The sequence below is a fragment of the Oryctolagus cuniculus genome, chromosome 1 (genome assembly GCF_964237555.1).
Source record: "Oryctolagus cuniculus chromosome 1, mOryCun1.1, whole genome shotgun sequence".
Lineage (NCBI taxonomy): Eukaryota > Metazoa > Chordata > Mammalia > Lagomorpha > Leporidae > Oryctolagus > Oryctolagus cuniculus.
This window is the reverse complement of record NC_091432.1, coordinates 210,733,588-210,757,670: the sequence shown is the minus strand read 5'-3', so window position 1 is coordinate 210,757,670 and position 24,083 is coordinate 210,733,588. Positions and strand designations below refer to the sequence as shown.

Here is a 24,083-nt window from a genome sequence, read left to right as displayed (position 1 = left end):
AGAGCCTAACGTGTGGCCTGTGTGTGGCCTCACGCAAAGCATTGCTGGTCCTCTTTCTCCTACCATTAGTTTGCTACTCACTCCTCATTTGCCCCTTGATTGCTGTTTATCTAATTTTCTGTTTCCTCTCATTATGTTGTACACACTCTTGGAAGTCTTGTAACAGCTTTCCTTGGGTGAAGGGGATAAATGAAGGGGAGGGAGAACAAGAGTTTAGAAGGAACCCTGAGCAAATTACCCACGAGCCGTTCTTCTAACGCCAGGAGAGGCAGACTGCGCAAGTCAGTTCTGACTTGAACAATTTACACTGCTGATTTGAACTTATACTTTTTCGAGGTTTCACGGCTGTAAATTCTGCCTGTAATTAACAGGGCAGCTCAGAGAGTAATGGTGATAATCACTGGTGCAGGGTGAACAGAGAGTTTGTGGCTCAGGCTTTCATGGGAGGAGGGTCGTGACACGGAAGCGGATCCTCTCCCTTGGCTGTGACTTGCAGTGAGTTTAAAATGACTGCACTCACAGGCTCAGGGTCCCCAGACCATGGTTAATCCCTGGCACTTCCTCCTTCTGAGCTTCATGCATTCCTGTGTCTCACATTTTTGATGGAAAACCACCCCTCAGTTAATGGTAAGCACCCGAAGCAGAAATGCTACCATTCTAAGGCCCCAGCTCACCTGTCACCCTGTTACCTTTGCCTTCGATATCTGTGTATATTCAAATTGGCTTTCTTGTGCCTGCGTTGAACGACAGTCCTCTATTATTTCTGCCTTTTGTATCTGGAGTTGTATATGGAAATGATTTACAACAGATGCACATAGACACATGTGAAAAAAATTCTTTATTAATTTCTCACATTTCATTACAAAATGTATGTTGCAAACAACTTGAATAACCTACTTGTGTTTTTTCTTTGTTTGTTTTGTTTTTTATTTGTTTTTCAACCCTTGGCTTCAAGGATTCAGGATCTCCCTATCTTTTGTGAAGTCTCGGGAAACACTGATTATTGGAGTCAATAGGTTATCATTTTGCTATTTATTTTCTTCTCTCAAGCTCTGAAAAAAATGTCCTCTGTATAAATTAAACAACAACAAAAAATGTTGTAAATTCTATGTCATTACAGTCAACAGAATTATAATAATGCATCCAAAATGTGCGGCCACAAAATATCAGGTATATGTTTGAAAAAGAAAAAAAAATGACATTCTAGCCTTGTTAAAAGGATAATGGTCCCATATTTTTATTAACAGGTTAGCAAAACAAAATCCAATGGATTACAATATTTACATGTTATTTGAAAAATAAAGTAGTGATAAAAGCATGTCACAATTATTTTCTTTTTTTTCCTTTTTCTTTCCTTTTTTGTTTTTTTTTGTTTGTTTGTTTGTTTGTTTTTTGGTAACCATTACAAACACCCAATCCAGGTATGGAACTGTTTAATACATTTGAAATGAGGCCAATTAAAACAAATATGGACACAAAATGAATCTTTGTCTAGATAATTCACACTTTCCACATTTTAAGGTTTCCACATCATGGCCCCCATCCCCCCCAAAAATTAAATTAAAACAAACGTCCTACAAACAAAAGTTCTTAACAGCAAGAAAATAAAAGAAGAACATGCTTTTCAAGTAAGCACTTATTCCACAAATGCAACGTCTCTCCATGGATTTTATTTGAAGCTGTGTGGGACACTGTCATCTCAGCAATTTCCCTTCCCTTTCTTCCCACCCCCCTCCCCCAACCCTTCCAAGTAAAAAAAAAAACCAAAACATGAAAACCAAATGACTCACACACGCACACACACACACACACACCCTGCATAACACACATGTATCCAAGCATACACACACACCACACACACACACACACATACACACACAGGCTTCTAAAACCTAGGCTGCAAAAAAATTCTTTTCTACTTTTTGGAACAAAACCCTTTGTTCACAATCAGAACATATGATAGATGTAGACTTAGATTTAGTCTAAGCTGCTCCATCCTGAAAAAGCTAATATGGGGAAATAGAGCAGCTGGCAGCTAGTTTGAAAAAAAGAAAAGAAAAAGAAAAAGAAGAAAAAAGTAGTTCTCCAGGTTCCTGTAGGATACACATTATTTCTTGTCCATTCTCACCAAAGGGATGGGATTCTAGCACACCCCCTTGTCCTCCAAAATAAACAAGAAATCCCCGCAAAACACAATGCAAACAAAAACACAGATTTGAAAACCACACACAAAAGCCAGCCCATCCTAACAGAAATTACTGTGTGAGACGGATAATATGTTAGTGTGACGAGCAACAAAGGGTGAAGAGGGCCTCCTCACTGGCCCGCGAGCTGCATAGCTGTGCCGAAAGTTTGGTTCTTTAGTTAAATAAAAAGAAAAAGAAAGTTAACCTCTTTGTTATTTCCATGTTTAAAATAAAAACATTCCTATTCACAGAAAACTAACTCTCCCTTGCCCCAAATTAAAACAGTAACAACACACACACAAAAACCAATTCGTATGAAAAACTGAATTGTGCTGTGTTTGTAACACTCAGATTGATAGAAAATAAACATGTGGCAAACAAAACTCCACAATCACCTTAAAATTAGCTCACATGAATCTACCAAATTCTAAATTATAGTTGAACACTAATAAACAGCTTACCTGGAATAAAGGATGACAATTCACAAACAGGTATCTAATAATTAAAGTCTGTTTCTTTTTTTTGTTTTGTTTTTTACTAAAATAATTAAAAAAATCACAGTATTTTAAGAAATAAAACCCACATGGGGATTTTAAGCACAATTTGTGTTCCTTTCTTTAAAACTCTTTTTTTTTTTCTCCATTCACCATCTTGCCCAGCAGTTCTCTCTACATTTAGCCACAAGGACGGCAGGTAGTACTGACAAATGCAGAGAATTCCCTTGGTTAAGTTTGAGGTACTAGGAAACAGGTGACTGTTTTATGCAAAGCAGTTTTTTTTTTTTTTTTGTGTTCTGTTTTTGTTTTTGTTTTTTCTTCCCAAAGCGGCTGCAGTTAGGTCTTGAAAAAGCTTAAGGTATTAAAACTAGAAAAACGCACTCAAAGTTGTGCGTCAGGAAGTTGTTCCCCTACGAGAAGTCTTCTGTCCCGGAGCTTCTTGTCTCCAGTTACCGTCCAAGACCGCCACAGAACGCACCGTGCCCACGCGAGGTGCCTCCACGTTCCACAACAAAGGAAACTTCCATGATGAAGATCCGGAACAAAGAATGTAGTGATGGAAAAGGAACCACATATTCCAACCATTTAAATAACTTTAATTTACAGACTCACTCACACAGGTACCAGTGCTTTGAAAATAGATTGTTCAGTCCTAAAAAGCAGCTTTGTTCTGTCTTCTCTTGTCTGTCCCTCCCTTCTCAGCCCAAGCTGGCCCTCCCACTTTCTCATCACGGTTCAAGTAAGGGTTGATTAGGAATTTCACCAAATGCTTATTCTTTTTTGGCCTCTGCATTCTCCAGGAGAGATTTGTCGGCAGCTACGACACAGATGGCTACTGTTTCATTCTTTAGGGAAAAGTCTATCCCCATCGCCTCGCCAACTTCCTTTTCCTCCACAGAGGGCATCTTAATACTGTCCTCCAGGGCCTCTTTGGGATGGCTGTCTTCCCTGCTCACCTGCTTGGTGTCATTCAATGCCCTGTTGGGGGAAAAACATTTATAGAAGAGATGGATGAGCAATCGTGTTTTTTCAAATTAAGCAAAAGGCTCAAGTGTCCTAATTTCCCTGACCCTAAAAAAAAAGCCCTGGGGTTTCCTTTGAACAAAGGCTATGACATGTAAGTCAATTCAGAGTGCATTATCCGCGCTAAATGGTATGCTTAGGTCATATATTTCTGCATCTTTTTAGCTATTTGAACCTACAAAAATAGTCATTGTCATACTACCTTATGATTAATACTATGTTGTTTCCAGAATAATGTAATAGTTTTATGTCACCTTCTCTACTGGAATAGAGAATTGTCTTATGCCTAAACTCATCAACCGCACCCAGAGGGTTGGCTAACTTTATTAAAACTAAAAGGAAAGGATGGGTGTTGTGACAGCGGTTAGGCTGCCTCCTGGGATGCCTGAACCCCATACCAGAGGGCTGGTTCGAGTTCTGGCTAATCCTCTTCTAATCTGGTTTCCTGCTAATGTGCCTGGAAAGCAGTGGACAACGGCTTCAGTGCTTGAGTTCTTGCCACCCTAGAGGGAGACCCAGCTGGAGTTCCGGGCTCCTGGCTTCAGCGTGGCCCAGCCCTGGTTTCGTGGCCACTGGGGAGTGAATCAGTAGATGGACCATCACCCCCAGGGCCTCCCACCCTGCTCCCGCCTTCACTGCCTTTCAAATAAATAAATCTCAGATATTAAGATCTAAGAAATGAATCATGGACACAGACAGCACAATCTGAAGATGGACCCCACATCCTGGGAAGCTTGTTACATGCTCTGAGGCTTCAGGGCATTTTCCCCCAGGAGGACCAAGTCTTAAGTTCTCTCTGTCTGGTGGAGGGATTTTTTTTTTTTTTTTTTTTTTTTGTTCAAGGAGCTTGTGTAAGTATTGGACACGTATGCTTTTAGCGGCCTGGCGGGCAGGCAGAGGCTGGCTCACTTCCTGAGGTGGGCATGGGAATGATTAAGGCCACAGGGAATGGCCAGGCATAGAAGCAGGAGCAGAACCTGGTTCAGGTTCTATCCCAGAACACCACGCTCATGGAAGCTAAAGGGACACTGGGTGGGGAAGCTCAGGTGCGTGTGGGGCTGGCGTGGAATATGTCACTGCCAAAGGTGACTTTCCCTCGATCTGACTTGGGGCTGGCTGATCATACTAAAAACCAACAGAAAAGCAGGAAGCTGATCCTTTGAGTAGCGGTCTGGAGAGGTGACACACAGGGGTCATGAGACTGTCAGGGGAAGCACCCCTACCCCCAACTCCCCCAAGAAAGGACCCAACCTCTCTCCTAACCCGTCACCCTGGGATGGCTCGACTTACATGCCGTGTCTCAGCACGTGTCTCTCCCACTCAGAGCCCTGGGAAAACGCCCGTCCACAAAATTCACATGGAAAACGCTTCTCCGTGCTCACAGCAGCCCCATGGTCAGAAAACCTCATGAGCTCTGTGAAGAGAAAGCAGACGTGTTACCTGTGCTGTGGGGGCGGCAGACGACACGGGGGCACCTCCGCTAGGAAAGCCCTCTCTCTCCTCTCTCCACCTGCAAAGCTGCGCAGTAAACGTGATTTCCAAAGTCCTTACTCTCTCTTGGGTTTCTCCTCAGGGCACCTCTTGTACCGCTGTGAAGAATAGTTCTTTCCAGGCCCCGAGCCTCCCCGTTTCTCCTCAGCACCCCCAACAGCTCCCATCACAAATATGCTGGGTCTGTCTTGCTGTCTTGTGTTGTGCCCATGCCAAAGGCATTGGAGCCGTTGTTTCCTGTTTCATCTCTCCCCTCTGTGATGTTCTCTATCAGCACCTCCAGGGGAACATCTACTCATCTGCCATGTGACACAGGTTTCTCTTTGTCTCCCCCAAAGCACACAGGCCACCGATAACTGTCACTGGACGCGGTTACGTGTTGTAGACCTCAGGGCTTCTCCTTGTTCCAAGTAAGGCAGAAGGCTTAGGATGCTGGTCATCAGTCACGGATTTCAAAATCAACATCTCACAGGGTGGTGATGAGCCCTAAATGAGATCTGCAAGCAAAGAACCTCGCTTGTGCGGAAATGTGTGACAGCACAGCCCCCAGTTCTCGAGGGATGTTGCCAGCTGCCCACCATCTACTCACAATTGGTGGCATCCACGGAAGTGGGGATATGTAGACATTGCTGGGTGGATCTGCTATCAACATCAAATACTGACTTGGTTGTTTAGTGTCCTCCACGGGGCTGGGCACACGTTACGGTCTGATAAATGTCGAATGGCTGGCTAATTGTTTTCAGGCCGCACCTCCTGGCAAACCCAAAGACGTGAGCTTATATGGCCTTTGTGTTACCCGGAGTCCCACGCCCACATGAGTAATAATAACCACAGTACCAAGACGGCCCTGCAGCCACACTGCAAAGTTGGGGAGTGGGGGTGCCAGCACACAGGCAGAGGCTGATCGTCTTTCTGTATCTGATCACTGTGGGCTCACACAGACAAGACGTTCCAGGAAGACGGCCTGGTTAAAATGCTCTGTCTAATAAAATCCTTAGGATGCTAACGGGATGGGGGCTCTGGGATGCCTTAATCTTCAGCACAAAAACTCGATGTGACGGGGCCAGTTTTAACAAAAGATGAAACATTTTCTCACAAATTAAGAAGATCACCACACAAGCCATTAAAAATAATTGCACAGACTATCTTCCTTGATTCTTTTCATTGGAAATGAGACAGCACCATCTGCTCTACGCATTAATTCCTTAGCAGGGATTATCTTGGGCAAGAAATCAACAGAATGCCTTCTGACTCCTCCCCAACTGCATAATGAGAGGGGGTGGGTGGGGAGGATTCTGCTTGGGTTAATTTTGATTTCTTCATGCCTGGTTTCTTCGCTTTCAAATTCGCTCTGTGTTTCCTAGGCAGGACCTGCCATGTGGCCATATCCAGTCATCTCTCCAGCTCTGTGTTTAGAAAGGAGGTTGGGGACAGGGTAGCTACACAGCCGTGAGCCCCCTAAACTGAGGGTGTTGGATGAAAGTCAGAATTGCCAACAAGGGGTGACTTGCTCCTTTACCTACCAGAAGCATGAACCCAGTCATCTATTCTTTCCACCAGCACCTGCTAAGTTTCATCTTCAAAGGAGGGAGCCACTCAGGACCTGTCACACTTCAAATAGTTCTCTAAAGCCACCTCCTGACCTCTACTCCCAGAAGCCAGACTGTCTGGCAAAAACACCCCAGGCGATTGTGTGTGTGCGGTTGCTTCTTCTTGGCAAGAATCTACCTATTTGGTGGAAAATTGAGCCTAGGTTTATTCCAATGAGATAGGACAAAGGAAGCTGCCCTTTCAAGCATGGGGTGGGGGATGGGACAGTTTCGCCTGCAAATTCTCATTAATGTTACTGGAAGCTACTCCTCCATAGCCCCCACCCTCTGAGAGGAACTCATGCTTCTTTTCTCTCCACTGGACTTTTTTTTTTTTTCTTCAGCACGTGGGTAAGACTCATGAGTGTGGATGTTCCACTTTCTACTGAGAAGCCAAGACCAGGATGTTCTTTCCACTAAAACCACCCTGGTCTGATGCCACTGCTGAATGAGACAGGAGAGGCCAAGCTGCACAAGCAGGGACACTGGCCTGGTGTCTCACTCACACTCACCACACTCTCAAACTCTTTGTTTCCCTCTACTTTTTTATTTTGAAAAAAATGTATTAATTTTTTATGGAGTCACAAGGAAGGGGAGGACGAAAAGGGGTTTTCGCCTCTGTCACACGCATAATAACCTCAAACTCAATGCGTGCTCAGCTTTAGAGGTGAAAAAAAAGAAATCATAATATCCGATGAGGAATAATTTCCTGAAGAGGAATGGCAGGCCATGGAGCATCACGAAGAGAAAGGAAGCTTTGTACCCTCTGTCAAAGCTTTCGCTACCAGAGGACGCTGGGAACAGTGCACAGATGTTAAGAATTCATCATGAAGAACTTATTTGTGAAATGCTTTAAAAAAAATGAAGAACAAAAGGGCACACGTCTGAGATGACAGTCATTTTCCTTGTAAGAAATGCACTACTACAGTTTCTATTAATCAGAGCAGTAATTCTATAATTGACCTATATGGTGAGGGTATTTTATTTGTCCATGTCCTTTTCAGCTGACTATATGCTCAGGGATTTTTTTTTTTTTTTTTTTTTTTTTTTTGGGACAGGCAGCGTTAGACAGTGAGAAAGAGAGACAGAGAGAAAGGTCTTCCTTTTCCATTGGTTCATCCCCCAAATGGCTGCTATGGCCGGCGTGCTGTGCCAATCTGAAGCCAGGAGCCAGGTGCTTCTTCTGGTCTCCCATGCGGGTGCAGGGCCCAAGCACTTGGGCCATCCTCCACTGCCTTCCCAGGCCACAGCAGAGAGCTGGACTGGAAGAGGAGCAACGGGGACAGAATCCGGCGCCCCGACCGGGACTAGAACCTGGGGTGCCGGCTACGCAGGCAGAGGATTAGCCAAGTGAGCTGCGGCACCAGCCAAGCTCAGGGATTTTTAACAAGCTAGTACACTGTGGCTATCAGTTCCTTTGGTCTGAGTCGGGGGTTTCAGGGCCAGACAGATTCCCCCACTTTGCAATCCCGTGGTCTCTGGCTCTGACATCATGGTGAAAGGGTGGGGGCAGGTCAAGAAGAGGAATGAGAAGCACCTTGTAGAAACTGGCCCACCAAACAGGGCTTCTTCAGTTTGCAGACTGAGCAAGCAGGAAAAACAAAGATATTCTGCACAAATGCCCTTTAGATTTAGAGCAAGTCCCTAAGAGCCTCTGAACCCACAGATTTCAGGGCCAGATTCCCTTTAGGAAAGAACACTCCACTATCCAGGGAATTGGGAAAATGTTATTAGTGCGAGAGGTGCTGTCTTTGGAGCCAGAAAACCTGAATTCAGTCTCCAGTTGGGTTTTTTGTTTGTTTTTAGGTTGGCCAAGGGCTTAAACATTCTGGGCCATTTTTTCCCTACTTGTACAATGACAACAATACCACTTGCAATGAGGGTTTCATTTGTTAGGTGATTATTATATTATAGGAACTGCATTAGCATATCATGTGCCATTTCGTTTAATCTTTATATAACAACTTATGGGACCACCAAGACCCTGAATAGTCAAAGCTATTTTGGGCAAAGCTAGAGACATCACACTACCTCAGAATCTACTACAAGCTGTTAGAAGCAAAACATCATGGTACTACCTTCAAAATAGACACACAGACCAATGAAACAAAATAGAGAGCCCCGAAGTAGGTGCCAAGAACACATACATGGGTAGGGACAGGCTTGTCAATTGGGACAGCTGGATATCTACATCCAGATGAATGACAAAGCATGAAATTAGATCCTTTTGTCACGACAGCTACAATAATCAACTCAAAATGGATTAGAGATCTAAACATAAGAATTGCAATTCTAAAACTACTAGAAGAAAACAAAGGGGAAAAGTTCTTTGGCATCAGTCTGGGCCGTGGTTTTTTTGGATATGAGTCAAATAGCATAGGCAACAAAAGCAAAAGACAAATGGGACTGTATCAACTACTACTATCACCTGATGGATTGACTATTATCAAGAAGACAAAGATGAGGGCATATGGAGATGAGGGAGGGCTTGCACAGTGTTTGCTGTGGTGTAAGTTAGTACAGCCATTATGGAAAACAGTATGAAGTTTCCTCAAAAAATTAAAAACAGAAGTACCATATGATCCAGTAGTCCCACTACTAGGTCTATAGACCAAGCAAATGACATGAGTATGTGGAGGAGATATCTGCATTCCAGTGTTCATTGCAGCACTACTCACAATAGCCAAGCTATGGAAGCAATCTCAATGATGAGCAGCTAAAGTAAATGTGGCATATGCACACAATACCAAACTATCCCTCCTCAAAAAATTAAGGAAATTTTGTTATTTGAGACAACATGGATGACCCCAAACTATTATATGAAGTGAGATATATGAAATGAAATAATCCAGGCACAGAAAGACAAATAGTGTGTGATTTTGCTTCTATGTGGGATTTTAAAAAGTTAAACTTACAGAAGCAGAGGTGGCTACCAGAGGCTGGGAGGTGGGGTAATAGGGAGATGTTGGTCACAGGGGACAAAATTGCAGATAACAGAAATAATATGCTTAAGAGACCCAAAGCACAATGTGGTGACTACAGCTAGCAACAACCTATTATATATGTGAAATAGCTGTAAGATTAATTTTTAGTGTTTTTACCATTAGAAATGGTATGTAAAGTAATGAATCTGTCAATTAACTCTATTTAACCATTCACCAATTTATACATAATTCCAAACATCAACATATTGTATGACTGTTATAAATATGCACTATTTTTATTTGTCAATAAAGTCAATGATTTTAAAAAAACTTCAAAGAAGCCTGAATCTTTAAAAGTAAAAAAAAAAAAAAAATCCTTACAACAACCTTAGGAAATAGATAATGATGTTATCATCTTAAGGATTATAAACACACATGAATAAAATTTATCCAGGCCGGCGCCACGGCTCACTAGGCTAATCCTCCGCCTGCGGCACCAGCACCCCGGGGTTCTAGTCCCGGTCAGGGCACCGGATCCTGTCCCGGTTGTTCCTCTCCAGCTCTCTGCTGTGGCCTGGGAAGGTAGTGCAGGATGGCCCAAATGCTTGGGCCCTGCACCCGCATGGGAGACCAGGAGGAAGCACCTGGCTCCTGGCTTCGGATTGGCGCAGCACTCCGGTCGCAGTGCGAAGGCCGCAGTGCGCCGGCCGCAGTGCGCCTGCTGTGGCGGCCATTTGGAGGGTGAACCAATGGAAAAGGAAGACCTTTCTCTCTGTCTCTCTCTCTCTCACTGTCTAACTCTGCCTGTCAAAAAAAAAAAAAAAATGTATCCAAAGTTATATAGATAGTGAGTTGCAGAAACAGGAGCCCAATTCAGGCAGGCAAATGACAGAGCCCTCAATATTACATAAAATTAGGGGAAAAGGGTGAAACAGAAACCTTCAACACTGAGTCTGGCACATCAAAATGCTCATTAGTCACAACAAATCAGCCACAAGTGATTGACAATACCATTCTTCCCATCACGGGGACAGTTTGTTTTTTGTATGTATGCTATCCATATGCTTTTGATAAGTCTATGGTAACTAAAGAAGTATTCGAGTCTATAATCCTACAGGAGGGGTCTTCAAAAAGTTCATGGAAAATGAGTACTGTGAAAAAACTATGCATGGATTTCCACATTGGGGTGGACTAAAATTAACTTACATTTTAGTTCCATGAACTTGCTGAAGTACCCTTGTGTGTACAGTCTGGATTTCCACAATATTCAATGTTCAACAATACAGAAAACTAACTCTAGATCCCATAAATATATATTTGCATGTAACTACACTTTGGAAATTCCTGTGATTTGAGGTAACGATAGGCTCACAGGAACTTGGACAAACAGTACAAGAATCCCAGGCAAGCTTCCCCAGTGCCTTCAGTAACTACACGGTGGAACGAGGGAGGTGGTCTCTCTTCCTCCCGCTTTACAAAGGGAACACACTGCTCCAAGAGGATGAAGAGAAGGGCCCTGCAGCGGGGCACACGGAGAGGCTTCCAGTCCTCTGCAGCCTCCCCACAACCTCAGCAGCGTCACCCCAGCAGCTGTCATTTTCAATAAGCGTCCAGCTGGAAGTTCATTCTCATTCCTTAATACAGCATCACCCACCGTGCGGCCTGCTTGTCCCTGTTCTAAAAATTCCCTAGACACCCGTCTTCCTTATTAAAAACAAAGCATTGCTGTAAGGTTTTGCTCTTTTTTTTTGAAACATGTATCTATTATTAGGGAGAAAATGTCTGTGTTTCGTGGAATTCCTATAGCTGGTAAGAGTTGACAAAGACACGATCCCGATGTGATCCATAACTGCGTGTGTTCTGCGACTTCACCGAGGAGGCTCATCCCTCTGTTGCTCCCACCACGACCTCCTGCCTGTCTCATCACGGATGCACCGGTTGCCATCTGGGACCAAGAGGGCAGGAAGAGACTAACCTGCGTCATCGGGCTTGCTGTTCATCTCCTCTTCCTTGTCCTCCTCGTCGCTGCTAGAGGTCTCCATCTTCTCTTTCATCTGTTCCAGCTGATCCAAGTTAACCCGTCCAACCAGCTCAAAGTTACGGCTTACCTGAAAAAGGCCCAAACACATGATGAAATATAAGCACAACCGCCTTGCTGGATCATTTTCCTATGGCTGTGTTCTGGTCGGAACCAAGACCAAACAACCTGGAGACCTGCAGGTCCTCTTCTTCACGCGGACACTCCTGGAGCTGGAACTTTCCCTGACTCCCACATTCCACCATTTGCACTGGAACGGTCAACACCGGACTCTCATGACCAAACTCACTGGGGAAGTTGAATGGCCCTAAGCAGGAGGCCAGCACTACTGTAGAGTATTAAAAAAAAAAGTCAACAGTTTTGAGTTGAATTCAAAGATGTGACTTCCATAAACTATCCAAGGTAGAGATTCTACAAACATCCTGGTCTCCAGCAGAGAGCATCCAACCTTCTGTGCCAGGGCCCTGTTATTCTAGGGGTTGTGAGTGGTCCAGCTTGGGTCAGATGACAATGGTTTGATTTTTAACTGTCGTTTAACTGGAAGACAACAGTATTCCTGTTGGCACCACTGCTATTTTAGGCTAACAATAACCTATGTATCAAGTCTGGGATTATCTGGGAGAATCCTGTATGACTACCCCCTAAAAGCCATTTAAAGTGTTAGCTATGGCTGGCTTTTATTATAGAAAATGTGGTTAGAATAATGTGAGAATCTAAGCTTTGTTCAGCTCTGATCATTCAAGAGAAACAAGAATCCACGCTAAGGAAAATCTGTAACAGTTTTCTGTTTTGGATTCCCTGATCAATGGAAGCACAAAATTTACCTTCATTACTCTCTTTTCAGAAGCTCTACAATGACACGCCCAGCATGGTCAGAAATGGCAAGCTGGCACAGGACGCAAGCAATAAACAGCCACGGGCCTCGCCTCTGTATAGGATGCTGTGCTCCCCTCGAAGCGGGGCAGGGGAGGGGCAGACAAAAATGACTGAGACTAGGTTCTGGCCTCCAGAGGCTCAAAGTTTAGTTCAAGAGAGAAGACAGACATCATTAATTAGATTCTTAGGCAGATTTCCATAGCTGTCACAGCTGAAATAGAGTGTAATGAGGGCACAGGAGAGGAAAGAGAATTTACAAGACAATTCCAAAATATTCTGTGGGACCAGACTGGAACAAAGATTTGCTGAGCACCACCAACTCCATATGCCTGACAGATGGGAACATCCCCATGGACTGTGACAAATGTGACAGAAAGAGATTCAGAGTACCAGGGCAACCAACAGTCCTGTGAAAGGCTTACTATTGTCCCAACAACATCACATCAAAGCTAGGTGGCACGGAAAAGCAGGGAGACAACTCAGGAAAAGCAGACAATGTATGCATTTCTCTGTAATACTGAGATCGGCAGACTTTGCAAACAAGTCAGCATGAGGGGGAAAACCTGTTCTCATCAATCCCAGTGCTAAGGACTCTGGGAGGCAACTGCTTGCTTTGCTCATTAAAAAAAGGTTTTAAAAACCAATAGACTCAGGGGAGGAGAAGGAAGAGGTCAGTGTAGACTTTCTCTTTCTTCTCCTCCAAGTTCACAGTCAATGGTATCCAAAGATTTTTGCTTGTAGCACCTTGCTAACTAAGGATTTATCTACTATGCTCATTCATACACACCTGCACAATTTTTTATTTATTTATTTTTATGACATAAAGGCACATGAAAGGGAAAGTATATGGATCAGGAGTTTTGAAGTCAGACAGAACCTAAAGTTCAAGTTCATGGTTTGCCATTAAGCACTAGGCCCTGGGTAGACTCAATGGATTATGTCCTTGATGTTCTCACTTGTGAAAGGAGGTAAACACAGTACATGAAACACAGTAGAATCTCTACTCCCCTCCCCCTTCCCCCCACTGTAATTTTCTTCCCCTTTCTGAGAGTATGGGCCATTTCCAATTTTGGCTCTTGGTAATGCATATTTATGGAGTTCTGTTTGGTCACAAAGTCTACATTTGAACCAAATAGTGTTTATACAAATACTTGAATAAAAGATTTCTGACTTGCTAGTGTTTCAGGAAAAGTAGGCAAGGTTCCAGTTTGCCTAATTTTGAAATATGTTTGACAGATTCTATTTTTAAAATGACCAATTCTTAAAAGGCAGTCTTTTCTGGACCACTTTCTCCCTGATTTCAACCTTTAGTAACCAGTAACCAGGACAACTGCGAGTGGAGGACATACGGGGCAGCCAGTGGTCAGAAAACAAAAATAATTCATCAAGTAGGTCAACAAAGAATCCTCCAACATACTCTCTAACTCAGTCAGCTGCACTCATTCATTCAACAAGGACTCCCCGAGGGCAGCTATGTGCCAGGCCCTGGAGTCCCTATTAAACCCCTGAGCTCATGGTGTCAAGAGATCTGTCACCAAATCAAATATTTTGTTTTGCTCCTTCTGGATTCTCTTTTTGAATATGGTATTCATCCGTCTTCCCATCACCATCATCTCTTCACTTAGAAAACTTAATATTTTGGATTCTGCATGATTTAAAAATAATACATAACATTGTCACTGCAGGGTGCTCATCCTCAGTTAACCCAAGAATGGTTTGTCCTGGGATTTCCACAATCTTTGCTAGGCAATTAAAAGATTTAAAAGTAAAAGCTAGACCTCGCCATGTCATTAGGAGATTTAAAAATAAAGATTCTTTGTAGTGTCAGGCCATTAGTATATTTGACATTCCCAAGTCTGCCATCCAAATACTATTCGGACCAAAAGACTTGTTTCTGCATTTCTGAGTCCATCATCATCTTCTCTCACCTGGATGACTGGAAACCAGCACCAGCCCTTCTGGTTCTGCAACACCTGCTCTCACTCCTTGTATCTATTCTATAGTGTGGTTGGGATGAACTTCAAAGACATTTGCAACCTTTTTGTCAGTTGCTGCTTGTTCTGAGGATAAAATAGTTGACATTTCTGCCTGTGGTGGACAGGGCTGCCTACTTCATCAGGGGCCACGCTCTCCAGTCTCCCTGCCACCACTCTGAAGTCACTGCCATTCCTGGAATACACCACGCTTCTGCTTGGAGCTCCCTCTTCACAGGCTGAATCCTCCATCTTCCAGCCTGGCCTCCGCCACTTCCTCCAGGAGATCCTCGCTACGCTCCTCCGGGGTTAAGCATCCTGATTCTCCACTTGGGCGGCACCCTGCACTCTCCCATGCAGTCCCTGTCTGCGACCAGCCTCTCCCTAGACTGAACTGCAAACTCCCTGAGGACACATTCACTCACAGCTAAAGGTCCACTGTGTCCAGAGTAGAGTGATGCTGTTCTAACCTCCTGGCTACTGGAATGAGCATTTTAATTTAAGATGCTTTTCTTTCATATAAATGTGTACAAACAAAATTTGGAAAATAGAACTCACTTGAAGCCCAACAACCTATACATAAAAACTGTTAAGAAGAAGTTATTAGATTTTTATAGTCCAGTCTCTATCTGAAGATTATGGACACTGCTGTGATATTAAAATATATGTGTGTCTTCTGCTGTTTTATGCTTGGCAAAGCATATACATCATTCTCTGTACAAATATAATTTTGAATCACTGTAGAGTAGCCTACCAAGTGGATATACCACAGTTGTCCTGACTATTCCCCATGAATTTACATTGGGTTATTTGTGACTTTTCACTATTAAAGGTATAGTAAGTAGCCTTACTGCATTGGAAGACTTTTTCTCACACTTAGTTTTATTTTTATAAGCCGAAATTGCAGACGTGACATTTTGGAGTGAGAAGTCAGAGAGTATAGACTTCATTGATGTTTCAATATATTTCTCAATTGGCTTCTGAGATTCTCACATTACTTTCTGGACCTGGAGAGAGGTGGGGATCAGATTAATTACTTTATGCTGCTGAGTTTGCATTGAGGAGATTTTGCTTTTTTCTCTTCAGATGCAAAGCAATTTATTACTTTCTTTTACCAAAGGATCCATACCAAGAGGAGAAAGAGCAAGTCTAACAGTCTGAGATTTGGAAGCTGGGTCCTTGTCAGGTTTGCTGGTGAAAGAAGCGCGATAGCCTGTTCTTGAAAGGTGGACTGTACTAGTGCACCATCATTCGGATAATTGAAGCATGATCCTTGTGTCCTGGGAAAGTTACTTGTGAATGCCCACTAACCCAAACTCCCCTGTGAGAGCCACAAAGCCAGAGGCTGATGAAGGCAGCTGTCCACCAAGAATAGGAGGTGCAGGAGCCGGCGCTGTGGCTTAGTGGATTGGACCACAGCCTGTGACACCGGCATCCCATATGGGCACCAGTTTGAGACCCGGCTGCTCCACTTCAGATCCAGATACCTGCTGATGTGCTGTGAAAGGAGCAGAAGACAGTCCAGGTCCTTGGGCCCCTGCCACCCAGGTGGGAGACCAAGAGGGGGCTCTTGGCTTCAGCCTGGCCCAGCTCTAGCCATTGTAGCCTTTGGAGGAGTGAACCAGTGGATGGAAAATCAATCAATCTCTCTCTCTCTCTCTCTCTCTCTCTGTGTGTGTGTGTCTCTGTCTCTTCCTCTGTGTAACTCTGACTTTTGAATAAATAAATCTTAAAAAAAAAAAAAAGAATGGGAGGTGCAAATGCAGTATCCATAAAACAGGAATCATGAGACTGAGAAACCCCTCGCAGGCTCTGCCTCACAATGTTGTTTTTCTATTTGTTGCTTTTTAACCACTTGGCAAAATGGTTTAAATCTGTTCTGAGAAATAGTAAGAATTATTAAGGGATTTGCAGATATTACCAAGTTAACCGGCATTTTCATATTGTCCCTGAGTGGCCAAGCCAGTCTTCTAGGAAAGACTGATATGAACAGGCTTGTTAATGATGGAATAAAACTGGAAATCCTTGTCTTCCGATTACAATGTAGGCATCAAGTAGGGGAGACCACGATGAAGAAAAGTCCACTTAACATTTCCGGAGTTTCTAAGCATGAGCCCCTCCCTCCTTCCCAGTTAACATCTGTAGCTTCAAATCCAGGTACTCAATCAGGATGCTCCTGTCACTGAATGTTGAATGTCAATGTTAAAAATCGAGGCCAAAGTGAACTGTATCTCCAGACAAAGTGAGACAAGAGAACATGGAAAACACTGATCTGTCTCTTACACCAGGAACAGGTAGTGCTGGTGCGGATTCTGAATGACATATCACACAGGCTGGCAAACTTTCTCTGTCAAGGGCTGGCTGGATAAGTCAAGAGTTTAAGCACTCTGAACCAACAATCTCTTCACAACTATTCAAGTGGTGTTGCTCAAAAGCAATGATGAACACTATGTAAATGAGGGAGTAGGGCTGTAGTACAATAAACTTTTATTTAGAGAAAATAAAACTGAATTTCATATAAAGTCACATCTTATAAAACATTATATTCCTTTGATTTTTTCCAATAATTTTAAAATGTCAAAACCATTCTTAGATGATGGGTCATATAAAAACTGATCATAGGCTGGATTCAGCTCACAGGCCAGTTTGCTAACTCTCAATTTATAATCAGATGGTCTACTCAACAGATATTCTTTGCCTGTATTTGAAGACCAGAATGGGGATGAAACAAAGAGATTAGTAGGAGATAAATTCAGTAAAATATTATCTATATGTTTTTAGAGGAAGGCAGTCAAAGGTCTAAGTAAAAAAACAAACAAACAAACAAAAAAACAAACAAAAAACACCAAAACTTAAAATACCTTGAATTCTGGAATCATATTACCTCAACTAAAGTTTATAGAGTTCTTATAAAAACTTCAAGAGGGGGCCAGCATCGCAGCTCACTAGGCTAATCCTCCACCTGCAGCGCCGGCACCCTGGGTTCTAGTCCCGGTTGGGGCGCCGGATTCTGCGGATTCTGTCCTGGTTGCTCCTCTTCCAGTCCAGCTCTCTGCTGTGACCTGGGTGTGCAGTGGAGGATGGCCCTGGTCCTTGGGCCCTGCACCCGCATGGGAGACCAGGAGGAAGCACCTGGCTCCTGGCTTCGGATCAGTGCAGCGCGCCAGCCACAATGTACTGGCTGTAGCAGCCACTTGGGGGGGTGAACCAATGGAAAAGGAAGACCTTTCTCTCTGTCTCTCTCTCTCTCTCACTGTCTAGCTCTGCCTGTCAAAAAACAAAAACAAAAACAAACAAACAATAAAAAAACAAAAACAAAAACAAAAGAAAAGCTTCAAGAGGGGTTGGTGGTGTGGCTCCGTGGGCTACACTGCCATCTCAAAGCTGGCATTCCATATCGAGTGGCAGTGCGAATCCCAGCTGCTCTGCAACTCATCCAGTTTCATGCTAATGTTCCTGGGAAAGCAGCAGAAGTTGGCCCAAGCACTTGGGCCCCTGCCACTCACATGGAAGACCTGGATGGAGTTCTAGGCTCCTGGCTTCAGCATGGCCCAGCCCTGGCTACTAGAGCTATTTAGGGAGTGAACCAGCAGACAGGAGATCTCTTTCTCTGTCTCTTTACCTGTCACTGTCACTCTACCTTTCAAATAAATAAACTTAAAAAAAAAAAAGCTTCAAGAAAGGATATTCCAAATTTATCCACAATGTCATGAAAGGTAGGATTTCCTTTTTTTAAAGTTTTAAATTATTTATTTGAAAAGCAGAGTCAGAGAGAGAGAGAGAAAGAGAGAGAGAGGTCTTCCATCTGCTGTTTCACTCTACCAGGGCTGTGCCAGGCTGAAGCTAGGAGCTAGGAGCTTCCTCCAGGTTTCCCATGTGGGTGCAGACCCAAGTACTTGGGCCCTCCTCCACCGTTTTCCCAGGCACATTAGCAGGGAAATGGACCAAGTGCAGAGCAGCCGGGACTTAAATTGGCACTCATATGGGATGCCAGCATCCTAGGAAGCGGCTTTACCCAGTATGCCACAATGCCAGTCCCTCCTTTTTTTATGGCTAATATTTCATTGTATACACACACAGACTGCATTTGCTTTATTCACTCAACAGTACACACCTAGGTTGTTTCCATGTCTTGGCTTTGTAAACAATGCTGCAGGGAACATGGGAGTACAGTATCTCTTTCAGGGGCTGATTTTGCTTCTTTATGAACCTGGACATGGTTGCTGGAATGGTTCCATTTTTAAGTTTTGAGGAACCTCCAGACTATTTTCCATAATGGCTACTCCAATTTATACTCCCACAAGCAGTACATAAGGGTTTCCTTCTCTCCACAAAAATCTTTTTCTTTTTCTTTCTTTCTTTCTTTCTTTCTTTTTTTTTTTTTTTTTTTTTTTTTTGACAGGCAGAGTTAGACAGTGAGAGAGAGAAATAGAGAAAGGTCTTCCTTCTGTTGGTTCATCCCCCAAAATGGCCACCATGGCTGGCGTGCTGCGCTGATCCGAAGCCAGAAGCCAGGTGCTTCCTCCTGGTCTCCCATGTGGGTGCAGGACCCAAGCACTTGGGCCATCCTCCACTGCACTCCCGGGCTACAGCGGAGAGCTGGACTGGAAGAGGAGCAACCAGGACAGAATCCGGCACCCCGACCGGGACTAGAACCCGGGGTGCCGGCACCGCAGGCGGAAGATTAGCCTAGCGAGCCATGGCGCTGGCCACTCTCCACATATATCAAGGCATCTTATGTATGCCCTGATAATGATAAGCAATCATGTTTGCCAATTATACCTCAAGAAAGCTGGGGGAAGAAAGATATTCAGCCACTTGAGCCAGTTTGCAGTATTAAAATTCTGGGGAAGATGAGCCACAATATACCATATCTGTTCTGTACTGTGCTGCTCTCCTAATTTATAGATACCTTTATCACACACCTACTGGGCTCACACACATGTTGGGTTGTATTCTTTGTTTAAGCCTGTCTTGCCTACTTGCTTATAAGCTCTTCCAGAGCAACAAACATTTCTTATTTTGCTTTATATGCTTGGTGCAGGGTATAAGGTCAGTCATCAGGTTGACACACAACAAATGTGATTTGAATTGACTGCTAACATGAAAAACCCACGGGAGATCATAAACTATAAAGAACTCATATTATTGCCATAAGATTTACATCCCATGAAATAAATTTGCTTGGCAATTAGAGAATCACATTGACTACTTCCTGGAGGATTTTGTTTCAATGCTTATCAAATGTCTATTATGAGTTCAAAATAGATGTGGTAGTTTTTATGTGTATCACTTACCCCTTTACAAACATTCTGTAAGATGAAGCTATCTTCCATACTTCAGATGAAGAGAACAGAACACATGATAAAGCCACGAGTAAAACTCACATATTTGGATGCCACAGCTCAAGCTTTTCTCATTAGAATGCAAATCACTTGTAGAAATGCAAAATTACTTACAAAATATGTAAAAACTACCATAGTTATACTGGCTGACCACTAGAAAAAGGGAGAAAAATGTATTGATGAGACTGTTCTGTTGCAAAATCTAATGTGATACAGTACTTGCATGCTTTGAAAGTTTTTCTTCAAAATAAAAACTAATCTAAGAACAGTAAGAATAAAAGACCATGAAGTACTGAGAAGGGTACAGAGTGCAGAATTCAAGGAAGATCTACTTTATAATATCTCATTGCAATCAGTGACACAGAATCAGAAAACTCTGTACTTCCAGACTTGGGTTAGCCAAAGTCCGTACTACGTCAACTCCTTTGGAGAGTCTCAGTGTAATTCCAGACACAAGGACCCAGAAAGTCACCATTAAGAACATCTCTGAGCCTTGTTGTTGGCCAGTGGAGCACTTGGCCAACCTCCCACACAGGCCAAGATGCTGATGGACACCATCACATTTTGCTTAATGTGAACAAGCAGGATACATAAAGTTCCCTATTTGTAAAGTGATTTCATTCACTGATTTATTTTTCCATAGGGCCTTTTCTTGTATGCTGGGCACTCTGCACAAAAAGAGAGGCATATGATGTGTCTGAAGAAAGGAAGAAGGAAAGCTCCATGGAAGCTTGGAAAAGGAGCAATTAATTTTGACTGGGGAGGTTAGCGGACACCCAAAATTACAGGTAAGAATGCCTTCAAATGTTTGCTTGAGAAATAGTGTTCTGTCCTCTGAAAAACGGCCACCCTCCTGCTCATCTACTTCTGGTTTCTAGGAAAGAATCTGATGTGTGGTTGATAAACTAAGAAACAAAACTAATGAGCTGAAATGACAATCTTCTGGAGAATTCTTAAGCTTGCAGAAATCTTTGGAACTGATACAGCGAAAGCCGCTAGTATTTAGCTTAAAGATTAAATACGATCCAAAAAATGTAGCCAAAGGTGTGTTTTATGATTTGAAGTGCAGGAAGGTTCTTCCTTTATTTATCGTCATTTCCTTTTCTGGAAACCAATGTTTTATGTGACTTTTTGCCACTGTGGATTTTGCTAGTCTAGAAAGCTGAATGAACAGTTTTATTGAAATAACTAACATGTTGGTGATTCCTTCTCAGCTTAATGTTTTGCTGTCTTCCCCAAACTGGCAAAAAGTAAGAGATATGAGTTCCTTAGAGTTCAGTTGCCTGAGGCTCCATTTGTATAAAAAATTAAAAACATTTCAAAGTAAATTCAATTAGTGAATGTGTATTGCCTGAATAGTCTATCCTTCTAAATTTAATATACCAAACATGACAATTTTACGAGCAAACCAAGTTAGAGATAATACATTTTTATGTTCCCTAAACTAGCAAAGAGACTTCAGAACCGTAAAGAACACTAACAAGGTATTGCCAATACTTAAGCTTTCTTAAAAAAAAAAAGTAGTAAAAAGGAAGACGTTGTTTCTAAATGTGAGAAGTGTGCAGTTTGGTTATTTCATGATTTTAAGTTTCTAGAAATGTTTTCAAAGAAGAAATTTCACTTCATTTCTTAACATTTTGTCACATTCACTTCAAATGTAGACATTATATATATACATATAAACATTTTTTTCTTGAAAAGAGATATTAATATCACAGAGAAAGGGATTCATGACAATGATCATAATGTGGGGAAAGAAGAGTGGACTGAATTTCCAGAAATGTTGAGCCATTATCTTTCACCAGCACTGTTAATAAATTGCATACTGATAGATATTTCTCTCCCTCAGAGGAGGGAGAGAAAGAAGAAATAAAAAGACTGAAAGAGCAGACAGAATAGTCAGAATGGTCAACCTTCTAGAAGACCCTGTAAGATTTTTAAAAAAGGACAGAGTCAAAAGATGAAAGAATAAAATTTCAAATAGCCTGCACTGTTTACTTTGGATCCTACGAGATTACTTGTGATCCTTTGCTCACGGGCACACAGATAAAGGTCTAAGAGAACAAGATTTTGTTTGTTACCTCTAAAATGAGGGTTCTGATTGTCATCCCTTGTCTACTGCACTCTGGCTTCTGAGGATAAACACAGCAGCCTAAATCAAGTGCACTTGACATTTTGGTTCTTAAATGGAATGATATATTTGAGTTCAAGGACCCTTCCTGCTGTTACCAGTATTCTGTCCAGGCCGTGAACAGGATAGCCTGACATCCTTAGAGACATTCCTGAATTTTACAACCTTTGGATGCAGAAATCAGAAGTTCAGTTCTGTATAATAAAATCACCTGACATAAAAATACATCCTCCTATACCATGTAGGTTATTTTTGACAGATTCTCTCTACCATACAAAATCACCGAGAACTATCTGTGGAAGAATGTAACAACAATCTCAACAATTGGTCTCACTGGAAAAAAAAAAAATGATTAGCAAACTCTTCTTTAGATTCAACTGTGAAACTTATTCCATATTTTATTTCTAAAATAATTTATTAGTATTTATTTGTAAGCAGAGAGAAAGAGAGAGAGAGGGAGAGAGAATCTTCCATCTGTAGGTTTCCCCCATAAATGGCCACAATATTTGGGGGTTGCCAGTGTTGAAGCCAGGAGCCTGGAACCCCATCTGGATCTCCCATGTGGTAGCAGGGGGCCAAGCACCTGGGCCATCTTCTGTTGGCTTCTCAGGTGCATTAGCAGGGAGCCGTTTTGGAAGCTCAAGTGCCAGAACTTGAGCCGACACTCCAATATGGGATTCCAGCATCCCAAGTGGTGAGCCACACACTGGCCCTCCATATTTAATTTTTGACAATTTGCCCATTAATTTGCATCTTGAGTATATTCTTGAAGTTCTCAGTTCTCAGGATCAACTTTATGGGAAACAGACTAGAGGAAATTAACAATATGTTGGGTTTTGGGAAACTTATATTTGTTTTAGATATTGAGGTGTACTATACTCAGCATTTTAAGAGAACAATTCAACGACTTTTGGCAAATTTAGATACCCATACAAGCCTCACCACAATTCTGTTTAAGAATTCATTTTCAGGGCAGGCAGCAGGTAAAGCTGCTGTCTGTCATGCTAGCATCTCATTTGGGTGCCAGTTTGAGTTCTGCTTGCTCTACTTCAGATCCAACTCCCTGCTAATGGCCTGGAAAAGCAGTGGAAGATGGCCCAAGAGCTTGTGCTCCTGTCACCCACATGGGAGACCTGGAAGAAGCTCCTGGCTCCTGGCCTTGGCCTGACCCAGTGTTGGCCATTGCAGCCATCTGGGGAATGAACCAGGGGATGGAAGATCTCTCTTTCTCTGTAAATCTGATTTTTAATAAATAAATAAGTCTTAAAAAAAATAAAGAATTCACTTTCACCACTCTGAGAAGTTCCTTTACATGCTTTGTAATCAATCTTTGCTCCTAAACTCTGGCTCCAGGCAATCTCTTGGCTGCTTTCTGTCTATAATTTCACATTTTCTAGAAATTTCCTAAATAGAATAATATGTAGTCTTTTGTGTCTGGCTTCTGTCCACCTAACATGGTGTTCTGAGATTCATTCCTGTTGTTAAGCATATCAGTCGCTCATTCATTTTTATCACTGAAAAGTATTCTACTGCATGGATATACCAAATTTTGTTTATCCATCTACTTTATATGAGAGTAAGATTGCCCGGTTCATTGTTAAGTGTATGTTTACCAAAACAATTGCAAAACTGCTCCAAAGTGGTTATACCAGTAATCTATGGGATTTCCATTTTTTTCTACATCTTTTAAACATAATAGTCCCATCAGCCTTCTTAATTTTAGCCATTCCAGTGGGTGGGTGGGACAATCTTCCTGCTGTTTTCTGTTTTGGTTTTCATTTTCCTGGCAGTGGAGCCTGCTTGTTTGTCACCTGTATATGCTTTTTGCTATTGTGTCTTCACATCTTTCGTTTATTTTTACTTGAATTGCTTTTTCTAATTAAGTTATGAGAATGTTTTATATTTTGGCTAAAGTCCTTTGTTAGATAACTACTTTGTAAATATTTGCTTCCAGACTGTTGACTGATTTTCATTTTAATAGTGTCTTCTGAAGATCAAAAGTTTAATTTT

The 24,083-nt window shown here is 42.5% G+C and overlaps 1 protein-coding gene across 12 annotated transcripts in view; it reads right to left on the bottom strand.

The window, feature by feature from the left end:
- Nucleotides 1-3,258: 3,258 nt before the first annotated feature.
- ZNF462 (zinc finger protein 462) overlaps nucleotides 3,259-24,083 on the bottom strand; it is a 148,799-nt gene continuing 127,974 nt past the window's right edge. For 11 of the 12 annotated variants that reach the window (XM_051855978.2, XM_051855976.2, XM_051855984.2 and 8 more), the window contains 3 exons: nucleotides 11,686-11,818; nucleotides 4,997-5,120; nucleotides 3,259-3,661 (listed from right to left, as the gene is read on the bottom strand). In XM_051855978.2, the coding sequence (XP_051711938.2) occupies nucleotides 3,454-3,661; nucleotides 4,997-5,120; nucleotides 11,686-11,818 (465 nt within the window). In that variant the 3' untranslated portion in view covers nucleotides 3,259-3,453. Of the gene's footprint in view, nucleotides 3,662-4,996; nucleotides 5,121-5,794; nucleotides 5,951-11,685; nucleotides 11,819-24,083 lie in introns of those variants that run through there. The other variant, XM_070055258.1, reaches the window with a different exon arrangement.